The sequence below is a fragment of the Podarcis vaucheri genome (assembly GCF_965113315.1).
Source record: "Podarcis vaucheri genome assembly, chromosome: 10".
In the NCBI taxonomy this organism is placed as follows: Eukaryota; Metazoa; Chordata; class Lepidosauria; order Squamata; family Lacertidae; genus Podarcis; species Podarcis vaucheri.
The window spans coordinates 44,013,248-44,036,396 of record NC_138748.1 but is presented as its reverse complement, the minus strand read 5'-3'; the positions used below and the strand labels follow the sequence as shown (position 1 = coordinate 44,036,396).

The 23,149-nt window shown below is 41.3% G+C and overlaps 1 protein-coding gene across 10 annotated transcripts in view; it reads left to right on the top strand.

Annotated features, from left to right (window-relative positions):
* Positions 1-23,149, top strand: part of TNRC6B (trinucleotide repeat containing adaptor 6B) — a 92,928-nt gene that overhangs the window by 39,101 nt on the left and 30,678 nt on the right. For 8 of the 10 annotated variants that reach the window (XM_082241272.1, XM_082241269.1, XM_082241271.1 and 5 more), the window contains 5 exons: positions 6,647-6,734; positions 13,598-13,619; positions 13,857-14,204; positions 16,369-18,693; positions 20,685-20,840. In XM_082241272.1, the coding sequence (XP_082097398.1) occupies positions 6,647-6,734; positions 13,598-13,619; positions 13,857-14,204; positions 16,369-18,693; positions 20,685-20,840 (2,939 nt within the window). The remainder of the gene's footprint in view (positions 1-6,646; positions 6,735-13,597; positions 13,620-13,856; positions 14,205-16,368; positions 18,694-20,684; positions 20,841-23,149) is intronic. The other 2 variants (XM_082241268.1, XM_082241275.1) reach the window with 1 other exon arrangement.

Genomic DNA, 23,149 nt, shown 5'->3' with positions numbered 1-23,149 from the left:
GTCAGAAGTCCTGTGGGGTATGTCCCAAATGCTTGACTACACATAAAGTAGCTCTTTGCAGTCTATCTAGCATGTATGTAATATAACAGAAGACATCACTGAATCCTGTGATATTATTATTTCTTTTCTATTGAGAAAAGAGATGAGACAAAATTTTCACTGACCTAGAGTGGACATAATTACAGGGATAGAAAAGCTTTTCACAATTTTCCTGTGTATTTTTCATAAAGAGAATGTCCTTCTTGAGCACAAGGTGAAAATATTGGGAATCACAAAGTATTTCTCAAGGGAGAAATAACTGAAGTAAGAATATGCTCTTGCACATAAACTACATTTAGAGAGTTTTGGTGGTAGAAAAGATACACTCATGTTTTGCATAGCGCCTGAAATATTAGGTTAGTCCAGGGAGTGGTAAAGTCACATTTTACGAGCCACTTTGAAATGTGTGGTGGTGCTTCACCTCCTCAAGGGGTGCTCCCTGGATCCTGAGGTTTTGAGCAATTATCACCCAGTTGCCCGTATTCCTCTTTGGACAAGGTACTGGAGGGAGTTGTGGCCAGGCACTTTGGAGACACTTTGATGAAACAGATTTCCTTGACCCGTTTCAATACAGCTTCAGGGCTTGGTTTGGCACTGAAATGGCTTTGGTCGTTGTGGTTGGTGATGTGTTTTTGGAGAGACACATCAGTGGTTCCCTGTGGTCACTCATTAATCTGTTAGCAGATTTGATCCTATTAACCATAGTATACATCTAGAGCAGCTGTATGGGTTGGTGACATGATGATACAGTGGTTCTGTTCCTGCTTGCAGGGCTGTTTTTATAGAACCATAGAGTGACATGCTTGGATCTGTGGCAACTGTGCTGCAGGGTTCAATTCTGTCCCCAGTGCTATTTAACATCTACAGGCCACTGGGTGGAATCACTGGGAGTTTGGGACTGAGTTTTATTAACATAATATTCAGTGTTATGTTGATGTTGAGCTGGTTTTTAGCGGCAGTATTGGTTTGGATGAGAGCTAGTGAACAGAAGCTTAATTCGGACAAGACAGAGACATTGTTGGGTAGTTCTTGTGTTTGACCTGCTACAGATGGAGTAGCACTCCGCCTGAAAGAACAAGTTCATAGTCTGGAGATTCTCCTGGATCCATCTCTGCACTGTAGGCTTAGGTGGTTTCTGTGGCTAGGAGAGCCTAGTTCTAGCTATTGGCTGTTCTTCGACACAGATGGGTGATAGTTTAGAACACTCTGATAACCTTCTGTCTCAATTATTATAGTGTGTGCTATGCAGGGTTGCCCTTGAAGATGGTCCAGAAATTGTAGCTTGTGCAGAAAGCAGATGCTAGAGCAGGGGTCAGCAACCTTTTTCAGCCGTGGGCCGGTCCACCGTCCCTCAGAGCATGTGGTGGGCCGGACTATATTTTATTTTGGGGGGGGGATGAACGAATTCCTATGTGCCATAAATAACTCAGATGCATTTTAAATAAAAGCACACATTCTACTCATGTGAAAACACCAGGCAGGCCCCACAAATAACCCAGAGATGCATTTTTAATAAAAGGACACATTCTACTCATGTAAAAACACGCTGATTCCCGGACCGTCCGCAGGCCAGATTGAGAAGGCGATTGGGCCCGAACCAGCCCCCGGGACTACCCATGTGCTAGAGTACTGGTAGTACTTAGGTGTTGCATAGCATCTCTCCATTCTTGCGGAACCTATTCTGCCTGCCTGTGCCCAGTGTTCAAAACTAACCAGGCACCAGACATGTTTTGCAATTTGTGTGGGTCTAATCGCGACCACGTGGAGATCTCCAGAGGCCAGGTTGGCAGTTGACATCTTCATCTGACTGGCCCCTCCATCTTTCTTAAGCAGAATAGCTTATTTATTGCATTTATATCCCAACTTTTCTTCCAAGAAATATATGGTTTACCCCCACTTCACTTAATTCCTACAACGACCCTGTGAAGTAGGTTCAGAGGCTGTGACTTGCCCAAGGTCACTCAGTGAGCTCATGACTGAGTGGGGATTTGAACCCTGGTTTCCCAGGTCCTAGTCCAACACTCTAACCGCTACACCACACTGGCTTCCTAGAGTACTTCTGCTATGGGGCAGCAGTATAAATAAAGTAGGTAAATAAATAAGGGGGAAGCAGGGAAAGATTATGCGTGCTCCACTGATGCGCAAGGTGACCTGGAATGTAACCCCCACACTATTTTGGGGTTGCCTGTATATTTATTTTATTATAATAAATTTATATACTGTCTCTCATCCAAAGATATCGGGGCGGTTCACAAGATAAAAAGATACAGGACAAAAGTGTGCTGATGAAAAGTACGGTTACATGAGTGCCTTGGCAGAAGGTGTGCTTTAATCTGTTGTAACCGTTGTAAGCTGAGAGGGATTCTCTATTTGTGGTTTCAAAGGAAATATTTAACTGCCGTAAGACATTAACTCATTCATTTTGGGAAAACAGAGTATTCTAGAGTATTCATTGTGGTGAAGTTTTCCATCTACATGGGCATAATGGCAAGCTTGAGGACTTCTGGTGGCTGCAAATCCTTTCACCTCCTCCTCTTCATTATAAGGTAGCCATGCCACCCCCACCCTTAAAAAAGTGCGTAGAGCTGAAGGAAGAGTGGTGTGTTCACACCATTTTCTTTCAGATCTACAGGCTATTTCTAATTGTGTCACTCAGCTGGTTGTAAAGCTTCATTCAACAGAATGAGAGGGAAGCACTGGATCTGTGAAGTGATTTTAAATCTTCAGTCTATCCAATATTTGCTTTAATTTTCTGGTGGTACTGAGGCAACTCTTATGTAAAGTCATGAAAATTTAGGGGACTCTATTATTCTACTGGATCTGATTTTTACCCTTATCTCATGGAAAAGCTGTGTGTGTCTGTCTGTCTGTGTGTAGGGGCATGTGCATGCACTAGCACATTTTCTTTCTGTCTTTGGGGTGTTTGTGAAGCAATTAGAGAGCATGATGGCAAGGGCACTCTCTCAAAATCCCAAATACACTCACTGATCCAAAGAGATTGGTGATCTCTCCTCTGTATGTTGCATGCTATTGGGTTTTCTTGCCTAAATATCTGCATGCTGAACTTTGTGAATAACTAGGAAAAAAGAATGAAGCTTATATTAAAACTGGAGCTACCGCCTACAAAGTATGTTTAGAAATGTGTATTGTTTGGGGCTTCACTATTTACAAAGGGCTTTTTTCTAATTGTGCCACCCAGCTGGTGGTAAGGATTGATTCAGAAGAATGAGGGGAAAGCAGTGTTCCCCTCTTCACCCCTGTATTCTGCTCTGGAGTCCCCCAGCACTTCGGAACAGATTGCCAAAAATGGCATCCCTCCCAATTGTGCTGAAGGAAACCTTGTCATCTGACTGGTACCATTGGATACAAACCAGAGGGTTTTAAGTAGATGGAAATTCAGTACTTTATTTTTAACTATTGTGTTCTATATAAAATACTTAAAATGGATGTGAGTACTCTTTTTGACTCTTTAGGCACCACTGCGCTCACAATAAAAATAAATCTCTCTTCCTTTTCTTTTTTAAAGACTAAGGTTCCAATCCTAAACATAGCACTTAGGATTTCACCACTGTGAGGCTTAGTTCTGAGTTAACAACATATGTTGAGTTATGCTGTAAATGTACCTCCTTTTAGCCAAGAAGCTACCAGTATTTTTGTCACCAGAGGATAATGTGGAGCATGTTCTTTAATTAAAGTTTATTTTTAAAATTCCACAAGTCCTCAAAAGTCAATTTTAATATTGTCTGGAATTGATTTTAGATTAAGAAATTTCTGATTATATGTTCACACAGTACTTTGGTTAGGAACAGTCTTATGGTTAGGAAAGAAGTTACTGAAGAATTCAGAAAGTTGCATTATCTATTGAAGACCTTACATGATTCTGACTTGCCAGGTCCTACTTTTTAAAATGAATTATAACATTCACAGATCATTTATTGCTCAAATTATGGTTATTTTAATCTTATAGAAACAATTTTTTTTCATACATACACCTCTTAACAGTGAATATCCATTCCCTTAAACATCTATATTTATCCTAAGCATGGATGTTCAAGCCATTTGAGTAAACAAAGACAGCATTGTTGCATTAGTTAACTGCTTTTAAATGCATGGTGTTTTACTAAGAGTGCCATATCAGTTGTTCTAGATACACTATATAAAGAAGGCAGACTCCTTGCTGTGATGCTACTTCGGATTTCTGCCAAGAAACAACAAGCATTGCTTGTTGGTGAACAAATCTCTGCCTCTTAGAGTGATTGTTTTAAATTAGTTGGCAGTCCTGATTTAAACATAGCTCTGAAGGATCTTAATTTTCCCTTTGTACACTCTCTGTTACATCTCAGATTGCTTCTCAAATCTCAGAACTCTCATAACCTTAGGGAATTTTTAGCCGCAGAGTAGTGTTCATTTCATGTCTATCTCTCTTTACCCTGCAACACAAAGAACTAGGGAAGTATAAAGGGAGATGACCTATTTTAAAAGTATTTGTTTGCCATTATATTTTAGGGCCCCTGCTGTAATACATAGATCCCAAAGGGGCAGTTAGGGAGCTTTTTAGACGTTGAGGAATTCCAAGGAAAAACCCTGTGCGAAACATTAAAGTTATAAATCCTGGCCCTCCATAATGTTGATGTTCTTCAACAGTAGGTGAGATAAGTGAAGACTATGTGGAGAACTGACTGACAAGAGAGACACAAGTTAAGTAGTTCCTGGCTCTGGAGGACTTATAGTGGTTGCCTTTTTTAAAAAGGCTTAGTAATTAACTCTTTATATAAAATCTTATCTTTAAACCATTACAGTATACAATTTTGCTGTTGTTAATGCTGAAACATTGTTTATTTTGTGGAGGTTATTTTTCAATCCATTATAGTTTCTCTCAAATCTATACATATTTGGTCTTTACCATATTGCACTATGAAATGGCATAACATTACCTTGTGCTTATGTAACATGAGAAATTGTCAACATGGATTCAGCTCATAAACCTTACATTCAGACTTTAGACTTCTTCCTTGCTCATCTAAAGTGTTGATCGTAGCAAAATGCACATAATGACTTGTATTATAGGAATTAATCATGGGAATTAAGCAATAAACAGTTTATTCCACAGTTTATTATCTTATTGGAGGCAGTTCTTCTTTCACATGTTGCTAGTTGAATATTTGTTTTATTTGTTTACTTAGGTCTAATGCCTTAGTTGTACCAGTGTATCTGGAAATTTGGTTATGTAGCTACTGTTGGTTAAAAGTGAAATGAAGTTATTCAGTTTTTGCACAGTAAACACAGGAGGGAGAATGGAGTAGAAATGCACAAGGATCTTTTAGCTCCATTTTAGGTGTTGGTTCACACAGTCATATTCATCACTAAGTGTACCTGCAGCATCAGTAGTCTGTTTGCCTGTGCGAATGAGTCATCTGATAGTGAAGTGAATGGCCCAGTGCTGACTAGTATGGCAATGAAATAGGCCTTTTCAGAGAGAAGTGGGTAGTTTCTGCATGCCCATAAAACAATCTGGGTATGCAGAAAAACAGTTAGAAAAAACAGAAGGTGGGAAGACTGATGACTCTGCATGCATGTATATTGCAAGCCATTTGTGTGCCCTGTGGCCATTAGGCCAAAGGAAAACACATGGATTTCCAGTTTCCATTAAGAGCAGTGCGGGGGACATGATGGGCACCTGGCATTCTGCATATCAAAGTCATGAGGTAGAATAGTAGCTTCTCAGTACCAGTTTCTGGGAATGATCTTGGATCATTATTACTATGAGAGCATTAACAGCCAAAGGATGGTATGTGTGTACATGGTGGAGAACCATGCATATGGAATTTTCCTTTGAATTTTTGCCTGAGCAAAGAGGTAAACCAACTGTTAAGTTTAAAGATCAATTTGTATTTTGACTATCAGTAATGGTGAGGTGTAAGCTTAAAGGAAATCTGAAGTTCTGCAAATTCTCCTTCCAGTTTGCTTACAGTTTTTTGGATTTATGCTGGTATATTAAATAATTTGTGTGGGAATCTAACTCAAAAATTGGATCATGCTTTGACTTTAGACCCAAAGCGGACAGCCTGCAATTGATGATCAGGATTTTTTATTGCATTCATTTAATGCAGTCTACAAAATGTCTGTAAGCAACTTACAAATATATAAAATGCTGAATAGCTTTGTCAGTAATTTAAAACCAAATATATAGAATAAAATACAATAGAACAAAAATTTATAAAGTTTTTTATTTAACAAGAATAAAAATGACATATCCTACCCCACCCCACTGAAAGAAGAACATCGTGGATATAAATCATGCTACACTATGCTCAAAGACCAAAAGCCTGAGTGAGCAGGAAAGCAGACATTGTTGGTGTGAGGTGTGTTTCCCTGGGGAGAATTTCCCACAAATGCGGAGCCTTTCTCTTTTTGCTACCCTCCATACCCTCCAGTGACAGGCTTCTGGTTGATTTATATGGGAGGGCTGACTCTTGAAGTTAGGTATTATATGGTGTTTTACACAGTATAGAGGTAGCCAGCATCTCTTTGCTATTGCAGAGGATTTGGCTTTTTTTGTATAAAGCATATATTTAGGAATAACTTTTTGATTTTAAACTTTTAACAGAGAGAAGGAGCAAGAAAAGGAAGAACAGTTAATGGAAGACAAGAGAAAAAAGAAAGAGGATAAGAAAAAGAAGGAATCTACTCAGAAGGTAAGCCAGGTATTTGTTTGATCATACTTTGTAAGGTCATCCATTTATAATAGTTGACCAGTGAGCATCAGGCACTATGATTACTGCAACTACTATATTCTCACTCACCCACCCCAGCAATGCTGCATGTACATCTCAGCTCATCTAATGTATTTTCTAGTTAGAATCCTTTTCCTTTAAAGCTAGAAGAGGATTTATCTTGAGGTTTGCATGCAGTCATCTCAGCCATGCCATATTAAACATACATCAGTGTTCATCGAGCTGTAAAAGCAGCTGGTTTCCTCTGTGTCGTTTATAACTTGGGTGCTTGTCTGGCAACGATTGCTGCTTTCTCAGACATGCAGGTGAGTAGCAAATTATAAGATTGCTTTAAAGAAATCTATTTATGGATCCAAGAGGTGTTCCCAGGATGTATTTTACATCTGTAAGTGCGAGACCCTTTGTGCTTCTCTTAGCTTTCTTACTTGAGCACATGAATTGAAACTGCTTGGAGTGGTTCCCAAACTCCTGTGGCTGAGGTCCTGGGATTATTGACTCATACATTGCCTTCATTAAAGCACATGCAGAAACAGTGTTTTGTCTACAGCTCATGTTGGGGGGGGATTATTTTAATTTTTACACTTGTACCCCACATTTAAGAACATAGGAAGAGCCTTCTGGATCAGACTAGTGGTCCATATAGACCAGCATCCTTTTCTCACAGTGGACAAGTCAATGCCTGTGGGTCCAGTGACATTCTCTCTCCCCCCCCCCCTTATGCTGCCCAAAACTGGTAGTCAGAGGTTTGCTGCCACCAGCAGTAGAGACAGAACATAATGGTCATCTTGGCTAGAAGCTTTTTATAGCTGTGTCCTCCAGGAATTTATCTAATCCTCTTTTTAAAGCCATCCAAGTTGGTGATCATCACTGCCTCCTATGGGAGCAGATTCCATGGCTTAACTATGCACTTGTGAACAAGTGCTGTTTTATTTTTGTTCCAAGTCTTCCAGCATTTGACTCCAATGGATGTTCACAAGTTCTAGTGTTATGAGAGAGAGAGAGCTTTTCCCCCTATACTTTCTCTGCACCATGTATAATTTTATATACCTTTAAACAAAAAAACCCAAAATGCTGTCACCTTTCTTTATAGTAGAGGTGCCCTTTCCTGAACCATTTCCAACTCTATAATACCCTTTTGAGGTAAAATGACCCAGAATGGTACACAGTACAGTGGTACCTCGGGTTACAAATGCTTCAGGTTTCAAACACTTTGGGTTATAAACTCCGCTAACCTGGAAGTAAGTACTTTGGATTGAGAATTTTGCCCCAGGATGAGAACGGAAATCGCGCGTCGTCGGCAGCAGCAGGAGGCCCCATTAGCGAAAGCACACGTCAGGTTAAGAATGGTTTTGGGTTAAGAATGGACCTCCGGAATGAATTAAGTTCATAACCCGAGGTACCACTGTATTCGAAATGCAGTCACACTATAGATATTATTATATTGGCACTTTTGTTTTCAACCACTTTTCTGATGATTCCTAGCATAGAATTAACCATTTTTACAGCTGACACACACAGAATTAGCTTCTTTATCGAATTCTTCATTATGACCCATAGGTCTTGTTTCTGATCAGTCACCAACACTGCATGAACATACAGGTGAAATTCATATTTTTTTTGCCCCAATATGCATCACTTTACACTTGCTTACATTGGAACGTATTTGCCATTTTACTGCCCATTCACCCAGTTTGGCCATAACTTTTGGAGATCTTCACAATCCTTTTTGTTTTAATCACCTTCAACAATTTAGTATTACCAGCAAAAATGATTACCTCACTGCTTGTCCCTAGCTGTAGACTATGATCAAGTTAAATAACACATGTTTCAGTACTTATTCTTGGAGGACTCAATTTTCCACATTTCCATCTTTCTGCTTCATGTTTCTTGTCAGTTGCTGATCCATAAGAGGACCTTGCTTCTTGTTCATGATTGCTAAACGTACCTGAAAGTATTTGTGAAGTACTTTGTCAAAAGCCTTTTGAAAGTCAAAGTTCATAATGTCAGCTGGATCACCTCTATCTATATACTAGTTAACAGTCTCAAATAACTATAAAAGGTTAGCGTGATGGAAGCTAACTTTGCATAAGCAGTTTCGGAAAGATTCTAGGGCACTTTCTTCCAGGAAGCTCAAGGCACACTCTGCCGCCCCGCCTTAATTTTATCCTTACATTAACCCTGTGGGGTAAGTTAGGCTGGCCCAACATAATTTAGTGAATTTCATGGATGAGTGGTGATTTGAACAATCTCGTCACTCCCCCATGCTGTATTATTACTATTACTGTTTAAATTTGTATAGTATACGGTCCTTTATCTGAAGATCACAGGGTGCTTCATAACATAAAAATGCAAAATGAGAACACAAAATACATAAAAACCAAACAAACCAATAATTCCAAAGACACATTTAAAAGGCCATAGAATATTTAATCAGCCAGAGGGCTGGTTTTAGAGAAACATTTCCACCTGGCGCCTAAAGATTTGTAATGAAGGTACCAGGGGAGTTTCCTTGGGGAACATATTCCACAAATGGGAAGCCACCCTAGAATAGACCCATTCTTGTGTTGCTACCCTCCAGACCTCTTCTGGAGGGGCCCACAAAAAATGGGCCTTAGATGATGTATCTCTTCAAGCAGCAGCATCTAAAAATTGTTGAGGCTTTTCCTCCTCTTGTTGGTCTACTTCCCCAGGACCTGATATGTCAGAACAATAGAATCTTCAGCCTTAGAAAAGCACTCATAAAGATTTGTTATGGCTAATGATGTATATTTGAACAGGGACTCTTAAGTTCTGATGAGCAAAGACCTTTAAAGTAAAAATTGACAGCATTTTTACATCTTTTTATGTTGCTCTTTCTGGTTTACTGTACAAAAAACTAGCTCTTAATTCCTTAGACCTATTAAATGTGAAGTTTGACGTAGGCAGGAATATTCAATACTGCCTGAAAAACCACCCATCTTTTTGATCTAGATCTTCTTGATGAGCCAGGAGAGACAGAACATCGATTTAGCACCAACCCATTCTCTTTGAGATGACTGCAGAGACAGGAGGTGATTTCTAAGCACTGTCACCTGGAGGCACAGGCGGGGCAGGGTATTCCCATTATAGTGTAATAACAAACCATCTTTTTTGCTGCTCACTGGCCTTCTACATCAGTGCTTTATACTGTGGCTCTTTACAGATGTTAGCTTGCTGGTCCATAGGTACAGTACTCCATGTATGCAGTGTTGAAAATGGGCTATAGAAGCTTCATACCATTATTGCGTATTTATCGCGTGGTACCTTAAGTCTTCAGAGATAACAGATCGGAACCAGAGCTTCCATTATGGCAGCTGTCAAAGGCACCTTAAGTCATAGAAGTAATAGAAACTTTTCAGTAACTTAGTGAGTCACTTTCCTGAGTGTCTTGGTGGTACTGGATCATTCCTCCCAGCCCTACTCCCAATCCTATGAAAATACAACACAGAGGATACAGGTACTGATTCTGTTGTCAGCCTTGGGAAATGGCATCTTGATTCTTTATGTTGGATCTTCTTCACCAACCAAGTTTGCGCAGCTACTGGGGCGATGGAATAAAAGCTTTTCCACAATATCTTTGCTTATCTTTATTTTTAAATAATAATCAAACAGCTTCAAAACACCCCTTCTCACCACCTTTCCTCAACAGTTCTTAACAGTATTTTATAACAGTATTCCTTAACAGTACACACTACACCATTTGATCAACTTAAATACAGGCTTCCCTCCTTCACACCGCCCCCAAAAAACTGATTTTCAGGGTCATGACTGATAGCTTCCATATAATTTTCCTCTAGAAAGGGATTAGACAAATGCATAAAGACATCTAAGCCACTGGCCATCTCTACGTATTATGACAGTGAATTCCATGTAACCTGTACTTTGTGTAAAGCCCTTCTTATTGTCTGCCCATAATCTATTCCCAGTCAGTGGTAAGTAACCGCCCAAAATTAGTGTTATAAGAAAGATGACATTCTTTCCATTTTTCACTGTCTAGTTAATAATTTTATGAATGACAGTCATGTCCCCCCTTAGTCTCCCACCCTCCTTTTAAACCAAGACCCCGTGGAATTGACGGGGGGACGGACAGGACAGTAGTGAGAGTCTTAACTCAGTAGGGGGGGGGAGGGCCCTTGCCCCTTGTGCCTCCTGAGCCACTATGCCCCCAACCCAGGTTAAGAATCTGAACAAATCATACTCCCCTGGTAAGAACATGGCCACAGGATCAGGGTTAGCAGCGTTTGCCTGCCTACTCTTGTCTGGGGTCTCCCTCTCTTCTGAAGTCCTCCCTCCTGAGTGAGTAGATGCCCTTACAGCCATCGTAATGTGAGCTTGCAGTCCCTCCTGCCTTGGGTAGGAAAGTGCAGGGAGGGTGCTGCTTGCCTGCATCCTCTTTTGGACAATTTCTCCCACTATTGGAGAGGGAAATGTGTTGGCTTCTCAGTTGGATTGGCACACACTGCCCCAACCACTCTCCTGTGACTCTGTTAAATTAAAACAACAACAACAATGTGCCAGCGTCTAGGGCAGGCACACACCAGTTACTGCTGCACAATTTCTTCCTACCGCTCTTGTCGCTTTCCTGATGTTACTGAGTTTTTCTCTTGACTGCTTGGTCCCTTATGCCCTGTCTTGACTGAGGCCTTCCCACCCCCACTTTCCCGTTAAGCAAACACAGTTGGTGGGTTGGAGTTGGGGCAGCATAAAGATGTGAATGGGTTTCCAGTAAAAATAAATAAAATAAAAGCAAAAATAAAATACAGATTTATGCATCTGCCAAAACTGAGCGCTTTGTGAGCTCAGGAGAACCACGATTGTTCACTTGTGAGACAGGGCCAGTCTGGGGAGATCAGGATTGTTTCTCCTCCAGGGAGCATCTTAAAGCATCCTGCTTAACTCACCAGAGGGGAGGAGCCTTTGTCTTGAGCTATTTGAGGAGCGATGACTGGAACCTGTGTGTTCTCTTCAATACTTGTGCTCAAATTGGCCTCTCAAAGGGTTTTTATTTCTGGATTTGGAGCTCATGTCTGCTTGCAGCCTTTTAGGGCCTGCTTCTTGAATGGTAAATAAACAGGAAGCACTCGTTAAAAAACAGGGTCCTATAGCCGTGATCTTTTGCTGACTTTTTAAAACCCCATTACTAACATAAATCAGGCAGAGTTGTTTGTGGGCAGTCCTGTATCAAATAATAAGGTGAATTATACTGTGTTTTTCTCAGTTGGATTGATGGACATGAGAAAAGAGGTGTTTTGCATGCACTGGTGGGGGAAGAGAGGTGCGGGGGGATCGCACTGCCCTGGCAGACGGATCCTGGTGGGGTGCCATCGCAGCTCCCCCCCCCCCGCATACACATGCTGGGCACCACGCCCCCGCAGGCGGCACACCACACCTCCCGGGACGTGCACCAACCACCCCCCCACCTGCTCTCCACCCCCGATGCCGGAGCATGAAGCTCCACCACTGTTTGCATGTGTGTTTATTTTACAAGAGAGATTTGGCTAGGTTGGTGCAAACAATAAACTCGCATTGTACTATACTGCAACACTGCACCAACCACAATTATTTTAAGAAGAGATAGTTAAAACTCAACATTTTTTTTTTTACTTTGTTGTGTAAAGTGTTCTTTACCAAAAGGTTTAAAGTTTATAATAACACAGAGTTTAAGGAAACTTCCTAGTCATAGAAATCTTGAATAATTGTATTCAGAGTCTTGTTTTCTAAGCATTTTATTCACATTGGTTTGACGTACTGAAAAGCTTTTAGTGGCATTGTGTTTACCCTAGTGAGACTTTCAGCACAGTTTGTCCCTGCAACATTTGTTGAGTTGTTGGAAATCTAATAGTGCTAGAATTCCAATGTTTTTTCACTTGTGACCATTCAGTGTTGGAAAGCCGTGGCGTATATGCTGCATTGAGGTAGCCCCTTCAGGTGTTATGTTGCCTTGTATAAGAATCTGTATCCTTGCTCATGTTTACTTACTTGAAATTTGTTAAAGCAGTGGTTCAGATAATCTATTACTGGGAAGAAAATAGGCTTGTGCTTTAAGATGCTCTGTTTCTTAGAATGGGGGAGGTGGGTGGCGCTGTGATCTAAACCACTGAGTCTCTTGGACTTGCCAATTGGGAAGTCGGCTCTTTGAATCCGCTTGTTGGGGTGAGCTTTGTTCCAGCTTCTGCCAACCTATCAGTTTGAAAACACACCAGTGCAAGTAGATAAATAGGTACCGCTGTGGAAGGAGGTAAATGGCGTTTCCGTGTGCCCTGGCTTCCGTCGCGCCAAAAGCGGTTTAGTAATGATGGCCACATGACCCGGAAAGCTGTCTGTGGACAAACACCCGCTTCCTCGGCCTGAAGTGAGATGAGCGCTGCACTCCATAGTTTCCATTGACTGGACTTAACCATCCAGGGGTCCTTTACCTTTACCCTTAGCTATTTCTTACAGTCCTGTTGAGCAAACACTTCAGTTGTTAGACAAAGTAAATTTTCTTGCCTATCTTGTGTCAAATATTCCTGTTATCTGGGTCTAGTACATACATTAGTATCAGTTTTCTTTTATCTGCTTACTTGCAAAATGAAAGAAATGCCTAGATATTTGAAAAGGAGGAAGAATCTTTTGCTAAACAAAATGTATAAATACTGAAAACGACAAGTTGTTTGACCATTTTAATATTTGTATATGCCTAAACAGGTTACGTTTAGGCATATACAAATATGCCTAAACATAACACAGGCTTACCTTTAACACAGGCTTAACTTAGTTAAGGTTAATAAGGCTATTTTTATTTATTCTTCTCATTTCACTTACAGGTCACAGATCAAAAAACCAAAGGTAAAAGACTTTTAATTTTTCTAAAATTTACAATAAGTTTTATTGGTCTTTGAGCAGATCATTTTCCACTTCTTTCTTAAAACAAAGTTCTTCTACCCATATTAGCTTCATAGAATCAGGGCATGAAGTATATTTTAATACTAAAAATGTTTTTTCATAAATAATTTTAAATATAGCTTTTCATATTGTTCAGCTTGCAAAACAATTCAGAACACCAATTTACATGTTTTGTTGTAGTGCCCGAAGCGACGAAACCAAGTTTAAGCCAACCAGTGACCGCCAGCCCAATTGGCAGCTCTCCATCGCCACCAGTCAATGGTGGCAACAATGCCAAAAGGGTGGCAGTGCCGAACGGTCAACCGCCAAGCGCCGCCCGCTACATGCCTCGGGAGGTGCCGCCGCGATTCCGTTGCCAGCAGGACCACAAAGTGTTACTGAAACGTGGGCAGCCCCCTCCGCCATCTTGTATGCTCCTTGGGAGTGGAGTAGGGCCACCTCCTTCTCCAGCTCCTGGAGTAAATCCAAACAACGCACAACTAGTAACAACAGGAGTGCTGCTGCCATGTGACAGTGGGACTGCAACAGGTAGGAAAGCTTTTGTTATTTCCCTTTGGCTTTGAGTTTGACGTTATGTGACCCTAAACCTCTATTTTCTTGCCGAATATCTTCAAGATAAGGCTAAGGAGTAAACCCTACACAAATCCAGAGTGGAGTTCCTAAGACTGTTGGATGGTAAGCCTCCTGGCAACTCCTGCAGCCAAGCTGCTTTCCTTTAGACCACATCAGCAAGGCTGAGGGTGGAGGGTATTGTTGTCTGGGCAGCCCAGGACCTCCATACACACTGCCCAGGCTTGCGCCCCGGGGAGGTTGCTTCAGTGCTGATAACCCCCAGAGGCACACTCCATTGTCTGTTGAGACAGCCGGGTGCCAACAACAACAACAACATCCTCCTGAATTGTTTCAAGACAGTTTTTGATTGTGTAGATAGGGAGGTAGCCCATCTTAAAAAGTGATGTTGTAGGAATAGAAAAAGGGAAATTAAAATCCTTAAACTCTGGGCACCTTCCTTATATGTGGATAGTCTAATGAATTTGGAGTCTAATGAAGGCAAGTGTTACAATTTTTTACAAAACGATGAACGGTGACAAATATGTATAAAGTAATTTTTCTTTAATTATAATAGAAGTTTGTTTCTCCTGATTAAAATTGGTTACCAGAACATTTAGGTCTGACAAAAGGAGGTACTTCAAAATAGAACATGCAATTAATTAGCATGGAATTCACAACTACAAGATGCTAGGTTCATGGCGTTCAGGTCTCAACAGGTGGTAGCCATGATAGCAAAAAGAAAAAGAAAAACATGTTCACAGTCTGCCTTAAATATCTTATTATAATAGTTTGTTTAAAAAGCATTAGTAAAATTAAAATATATACACATTAAAGATCACATACAATAAAAACATCACAGCACTAGCCCTTTCCTTAAAAGTAAGTGGCACTAATAAAGAAGAAAGTTCCAAAGTGCAGATTGCAGCAAGATGCTGATTCTGAAGGTTGATCCTATCTGTACTTAAAAACAGTCATAAAAACAGGAAGAATAAAATTACAAGATAAAAAAATAATAATAGAAAGTCTAAAATAATGAATTATATAAATATATCTTCCGTATTTTTACCAAGCATATCAAATATTCATGAATGCTGCGAAATAAATGTGGTGCGACTGTGTCAACCATTAGGTTGTTTAGTCATATAAATCACAAACGGCCCCGAAGCAGAAGCAGTTTTTTCAGAAATGCACATGGCTTTTAAAATAATAAGATGCACTCTTCCACCTTAAATATTGGATACTAGGAATAAACAAGGAAAGAGCAACATGTTTGCCCTTTGCTTCCCAGAGATAACTAGCTAATTCTTCAGACACAGAAAGCTGGATGAGATGGATATTGGTTCTAGAAGGCAGTTATTGTACTGCTTTCAGATATGTATGGTAAACCTGGTTTTTCATTGCCCTTTTACCTGGAGAGAGGCTTGCATGCTCAAGACTTGAGATGGGCTGAAATTTCTCCCCAGAAGGTACCAAGTGAACAGATCCTCAGTGTGTTTAAAGGGTAACTGAAAATGTAAATGTTTCAAGGATTATTATTTTTATCTGCAAAAGATGTTATCTTTGGGGAACTCTAAACTAGTACTTTTATTTTGTTTGTTTTTTAATCTAATTTGCACATCTCTCACAAGCTAACCTTGAAAGTTAATTGGTACAATTGATGATGGCCCAGTTATCAATTTGCAGGACTAGGAGGTATTTTGTTTGGCCTGATATGGTACTCTTCCTTACTGAGTATGGCACATAATGCATACAAAACTAAATGTGACATTGTTAAGAACATAAAAGTAGCCCTTCTTGATCAAGCCAAGGTCCATCTAGTTCAGCATTGGACTAGCTCCATGCCTCTGGAAAGCCTATAAGCAGGCCTGAAGGCTGAAGCCTTCCCATTGTCTGTCCCTATCGATTGGAATTCAAAGCCATACTGCATCTGAACATCCAGGTGCCATTTAGGCCATGAATTTGTTAAATTCTTTTAAAAAGTCATCTCAGTTAGATTTTGTGATTGTGAATGTCATACTTTAAAGTATAAATGATGGCTTGTAAATACTTTAAAATTCAGAATAATGCAAATAACTGGTATGTGCTGTTTATCGTTCTCCATGTGTTTATGTATAATTGTGAATAAGTTTCATTCTTTTAGATTCAACAACTGGAGGTGGTGCTTCTTCAAATTATGCAAATTCCACTTGGGGTCCTGGAGCCTCCTCCAACAGCACCAATGCCAACCCAACTCACGTCTGGGACGCGGTGATTGTAGACAGGTCTGACATGGAAGAGTGGCCTTGTATTGCCAGCAAAGATACTGAGTCTTCTTCCGAGAACACCACAGACAACAACAGTGCCTCGAACCCTGGCTTGGAGAAGAGCACTCTGCCAGGAAGCACCACTAGTAACAAAGGAAAAGGAAAAAACCAGTGCCAGTCTGGAAGCTCTGGTAACGAATGTAATCTTGGGGCCTGGAAATCTGACCCTAAAGCTAAATCTGTTCAATCTTCCAATCCTGCAGCAGAGAATAATAGCGGTCTAGCAAGCTGGAGGAACTTGAGTGGGCAGGACAGAATTGGCCCCAGTTCTGGCTTCAGCAATTTCAACCCAAATAGCAACCCATCTGCTTGGCCAGCACTAATTCAGGAGGGCAATTCAAGGAAAGGGACTTCAGAATCTGATAATGGTGGCTCCAATGCACAGATTAGTACAGCAGGTCAGACATCTAGGGAACAGCAGTCAAAGATGGAAAATGCGGGTGTTAACTTTGTCTCTGGCAGAGAACAGGCTCAAATTCACAACACTGATGGACCAAAAAATGGAAACACTAACTCCTTGAACTTAAGTTCACCAAACCCAATGGAGAATAAGGGAATGTCCTTTGAAATGGGCTTTGGGAACCCCTCCAGGAACACTGATGCCCCTTCACAAAGCACTGGAGAGAGAAAGACTGGGAGTGTTGGGTCTTGGGGTACAGTTAGGGGGCCTTCTGGAATGGACAGTGTTTCTGGTCAAAGCAATTCTGGAAATCATGGGAACAATGGAAAGGATAGGGAGGACTCGTGGAAGGGAGCTTCTGTTCAAAAATCGAATGGGTCACGAAACGATTCTTGGGATAACAGTAACAGGTCTACGGGTGATGGGTCTTGGACCATTGGCCCTCAACACTCTAGTGAAAACAAATGGAGTGAAGGGAACAAAATGACATCAGGGGTGTCTCAGGGAGAATGGAAACAGCCGTCTGGGTCTGATGAATTGAAGATTGGAGAATGGAGTGGTCCAAACCAACCAAATTCTAGCACTGGAGCATGGGACAATCAAAAGGGCCACCCCCTTCCTGAAAACCAAGGCAATTCCCAGGCTCCCTGTTGGGGTAGATCTTCCAGCTCTACAGGAAGTGAGGTTGGAGGTCAAAGCACTGGAAGCAACCATAAAGCAGGAAGTAGTGACAGTCACAATTCTGGACGTCGATCATATAGGCCTACACATCCTGATTGCCAAGCAGTCTTGCAAACTTTGTTGAGCAGGACTGATTTGGATCCCCGAGTGCTTTCAAATACTGGCTGGGGTCAAACTCAAATCAAGCAAGATACTGTTTGGGACATAGAAGAGATGCCAAGGGCAGAGGGAAAGACTGATAAAGGAACTGAGGGGTGGGAGAGTTCTGCCATTCAGACAAAGAGCTCAGGGGGCTGGGGAGATGCACCCAGCCAAAGCAATCAAATCAAGTCTGGATGGGGTGAACTCTCTACTCCGACAGAGTGGAAAGAGCCCAAAAACACTGGAGGATGGAATGATTTCAAGAACAATTGTTCTAATTGGGGAGGAGGAAGACAAGAAGAAAAGGTGACAACATCTTGGAATGAGAATTCCAACAAAGACCCAGGGTGGAATGGACGGCCACCTAATCAAGGGTGGTCTTCTGGAAAGAATGGCTGGGGAGAGGAAGTTGACCAAACAAAAAATAGTAACTGGGAAAGTTCAGGAAACAAGTCAATGTCAGGCTGGGGTGAAGCTGGTCAAAATGAGATTGGGACTTGGGGTAATGGTGCAAATACAAACTGTTCCTCAAAAGGAGGGTGGGATAATAATAAAAGAACTCCAGCATGGAATGATTCTGGTAGACAAGCCAATTCCTGGAATAATCAGCAACAGCAGCACCATCCGCAGTCAGAAGCACCTGGCTCCTGGGGCCCACCACCACTTCAGCCTCCAGGAAATGGGAGGTCACCCAATCCTAACTGGAACAGTGGGCCACAGCCAACTGCCTCAAAGGATGAGGAACCCAGTGGCTGGGAAGAACCATCCCCCCAATCAATTAGTCGAAAAATGGATATTGATGATGGCACCTCAGCGTGGGGAGATCCCAGCAGTTACAACTACAAGAATGTGAACCTGTGGGACAAGAACCTACAAGGTGGACAAGCTTCACGAGAACAGAATCTGCCAACTCCAAGGCCCAGCAAAGTAGCACCCTCAGGTATTCCTTTTATTTGCCTTCTTCATTGTAATGCAGACTAGTAAATGCAGATCTAAATATGGTGAGAGGGTACCTGCATTCTGTAGCTAGGTCTGTGTCATTTGAAATTTTGGAGACACGACTTCATATATCAAAGAGGTGTCTGTTTAATTATGGCTTCATGTGAAATGTTCACTGTTCACAAGTAAGACTGTTTGCTGTGTCAGGGAACTGGGAGAGGGGAGCCCCAATGTGTTTAACTTGTGAAAGGGGGAATAGTGTTAACACAGAACAATCTGCAGCCAGTGGTGCTTGAAACTTCATCTGTATGTCACCACAAGGATCCCATCCATGTGCAGTCTAGATCCTATTACAAGCTGAATGTATGTGTATATGTGCAAATACACCTGCTGAAGCTATGCCCTAAAAGGGTGTTTTTGCAAGCTACCAGCTTACTGTCACTAAAATTTTGAATTAAGACATCCACTTGTTACTACCAAGGGGATCTGTGAACAGTAGAAGGCTTCTACAAGGTGAGTCCTTTAAAAGAGGACCTGTGGATACAGAGTACACAAGTTCCACAGGGCCTCTTGTAAAAGACACAACCTGTATATGTGTATTTGCTGCTGAACCAGGAACTTTGTGCATGATTCCCATAGCTGGATCCCATTGTTTAACCTCCAGGACCACATGTACTATTTTAGTGCTGAATTGGGGCCTCATCCTGATCACTGTCTTGGGGAATGGTGGTGAAGGGTCTGTGGGTATTGAATTCAGCTCTCTTATCCAGCTGGTGATTGGTGCTTTCAAAGCTGACTGATATATGCAGTCTGTTGCTGTACACTATTATCTTTGGATTGTGGGTAAGGGGACTTGTCTCTCAAGATGCATCATTACCAGTAATGGTGGTTTTTGTGAGTCAGTTTGCATCCTTGTTTCTTCAGTAGAAATATATAGCTTCATCTACAGGCAGCATTGGGCCAGCAGTTAATTTACGGTAGGGGTAGGGAATCTTTGGCCCGCATGCCAAATTTTACTTGCCCTATCTCTCCATTTGGCCCACCAGGATGTTTTATCCAAGCCATACCCAACTACCCCACCAGTGGGGCAGATAATTATGGGGCTTTGTCAGAGGGGGCTGTTGCAAAGTGCTTGGGAAGCGGTGAACACAGAAATTGCAAAACTCTGCACATAGCACTTCCAAAATATTCAATGATCACCTGGTTATGACATCAGATGATTTACCAGTGGATGGTCTTGCTTACCTGTCAAAGTTGGAATTGAGGGAGATCAAGATTTGGCCTGCCAGGGCAAACATATTCCCTACCTCTGTTTTAAAGTAACAAATAGGATTAGTTAATGATTCAAATTATCCAATTTTTCTTGAATTACCTTGCTTTCCCTAGAAGTGACAATGTAATTCAGCAGCATTATGTAAAAAGCCATTTTTTTTGTTGAATGTTCAACTGAGGTTAGGTGCAGCAAAGCACCCAGGCCCCCTTCTGTGTTGGGAAGGGTGATGTGCATCGAAAAAAGGGAGTGCTTATCCTTCCTTGCCAGTCACCTCCCCTCACCCAGTTTCTCTTACTTTCAACTATTGCAGACCCTAGCAAACTGCAGATGTCTGCATATGCAGTTTGTTACATTGCAATGTAACATGATTTTCCTCTTATATTATCATTTTTCTGACCTCATTCAGGTATATTTTAAAAACATTTGCTTAAAGTCTTTGCCTTCGCATATAGAACATCTAATTATTGACAGAGCTTGTTTTGTGGATAGGATCAGACTCTCATTTTAGTACAATAATACTACATTATCACACTGTTTGTGTGTTTTTCTTTTACACTAAGAATCATGTGGTGTAAGAGTCAGAACAAACACTAAAGTATGACAGAATGGGGTCAGCAGTATAGAAATATGTAGATTTTTCTCAGTTGATGCTGTGCTAAATGTCAGAAAGCAACTTCAATTCATTAAAAGTGCATAATGAAAACTCTTTCTATATGAAGTCTGGAACAAAAGCACACCTCCTGCTCCAGATAATGGTACAGCTGCTTGGGGTGAACCAAATGAAACCAGCCCTGGATGGGGTGAAGCTGATGATACAGGGGCTTCTACAGGTTGGGGAAATGGACCCTCCACTGCACCAAATGCCATAAAACCTAGTGAGTACTTGCCAGTTGCCATTTCTGTAACAATTTTATGTACTTTTAGATAAAAAAAGAAATAGGTTTCTGAATGAGGGTATGGTGCTTTGCCCATGTCTGGTGTTTATTTCAGCCCTAGCATGGTAATAGAGGAAATTTTTACACACCTGATTGGATTAGTACTATATCTTGGGCAAAGATGGCATGGTAGGCAAGGAAGCAATGGAGGACCCCCCCCCTTGTCAATCTAACACAAGGTAATTAGTCACTAATTGAAACTCCCTGGTCCCTTGTAAGGTAGATAACAGAGGTAAGGTAAGATATCAGTATTCATCAGAGTGGACTAGGCTGTTTGCGTCATTAAATGGTCAAGAAGCATGTAGTGCAGGGGTGGGAATCTCTGGACCTCCAGATTTCAGTTAGACTCCCATCAGCCCCAGCCATCATGATGACTAACAGTCATTGATGATGGGAGTTGTAGTCTAGCAGTATCTGAAGGATCACAGATTCCCCATCTCTGATGTAGGCACTCTATTCTTCTGCTGTGAATCTTACATGTGTTTGATAATAATTACCATTCCGATATAACAAAGTCTAATATACTTACTCCATGTTAATGCTTCTATCTGCCTGGTCAGGTTATTGAAAATAGCACAGTAATAATTCTGTTGGAGGGTTATGTGGTTAGGAATTGGAAAATGGCAGTAATCCAGGTGTATCTCTAAGCCAAAGCAACTACTTCGGATTACCATATTGGCCTGAATATAAGCCTCACTTTCGCCCAAATTCCGACCGTGAAAAGTTAAAGTGTGGCTTATATTCTCAACCTTATGGTATGCAGCCAGGAGCATGGGGCACCCAGCACCAGGGGCGCAGCAAAGCAGCACCCGCCCCGTGCATAGTCCCCTGTCCTCTCCCCCAAGGCTGGAAAGGGAGAGAGCAAGGAAGGGGAAGGGCCACCAGGAACGCAGCATAGCCCCCCCCCCAAAGTATGCAACCAGGAGAAGTGAGGAATGGAGCAGCTTATATTTGGCTCCCCCCCCCCAATTATAAAGATGCGGCTTATTTTGGGTGCGGCTTATATTCAGGCCAATACAGTAGTTATTAATATAGGTAGCCTCACTCCTACTAATTTATAGTGTACAGGTATAAAATTATTTACTTCGTTAGAATTACTGGATTGAATTCAACGTAGCACTAAGGATATCGTTTCATTAACACAATCATTGTTGCCTGCCTGAAGGAACTGTCTCCCCTCCATGCTCAGTGTTCTGGGGATTCACCCAACCCTCCAGAGGCGGAATTGAAGGAGGCATGGGGAGGAGATGGGGGGGGAAAGACCCTTTGCATTAGCAAGACTCCTTGTGCTGGCTTCTGCTAGCATGGTGGGATACTTGAAACCTATCATTCTAATGCACTTTGTTAGTGACCTTAGTGTACCAGCATTAGGGAAGGGGTAAAAGATATTTAGATCCTTTCATTAGCAAACCAGTTGCAGAAAACGCATTTGGTTTAGAGTTGATACATTTACTTACCAGGAGGAGTGTTTGCATGTTTTTTACTATCTTAGATAAAAGTTCTATCTGGACAGTGGTAGGTCAGATTGAAACATGATTGACTATCTTCTTCCTTCAGTTCTAAAACTCCATGCTCTTCAACAACTAAAACTACAATCTTAACCCCAGGGAGAAACCCCTGTTGAATTAAATGGGACTTTTAGGCAACTAGAATTGCCGCCTAAATATGCTTTTCTACAAAATAGATAAACAGGAAGTCATATTGGTTTTCAACAAAATACAGATCTCGCTAAAACAGAGTCTAAATGCTATATTGTTAAATGTGAGAAAGTGAGGGGAGCATGACAGCTACCCCTTTATGGTTTCTTGAAAAGTAATGCCCTTGGTGGTCAGAAGTTACAAATTTTATTTTGTGCATATATATAGGTGAGTTTTTCCAACTCTAGGAAGCTGAACTTTTAGTGTTACGTATCAGCTTAGTGTTGTATTTCAAGTATGCTGTTAAAGGGCATCTTACAGAATTTTGAATCCACATTAGTGCATTAAATAGAACACAAAAGTTTAAGCTTTAAGACAAGTGTAGTATAAAAGAAATCTCTAGTGGATGAAATTATTAATACAGTAATACTATTGGGGGCTTTTAAAAGTTACAGTGCCAGTATCGTACCCCTGTACTTGCATGACATTAAGCAGAATTAGACTGGAAATTAGCCATTACCTTGATATCTAGTCACTAGTAGTAAGGGCAGTTTTCTAGTGCAGATGCAGGCAACATGGTGCTGTTCAGATATTATTGGACTTCCCAGCAGT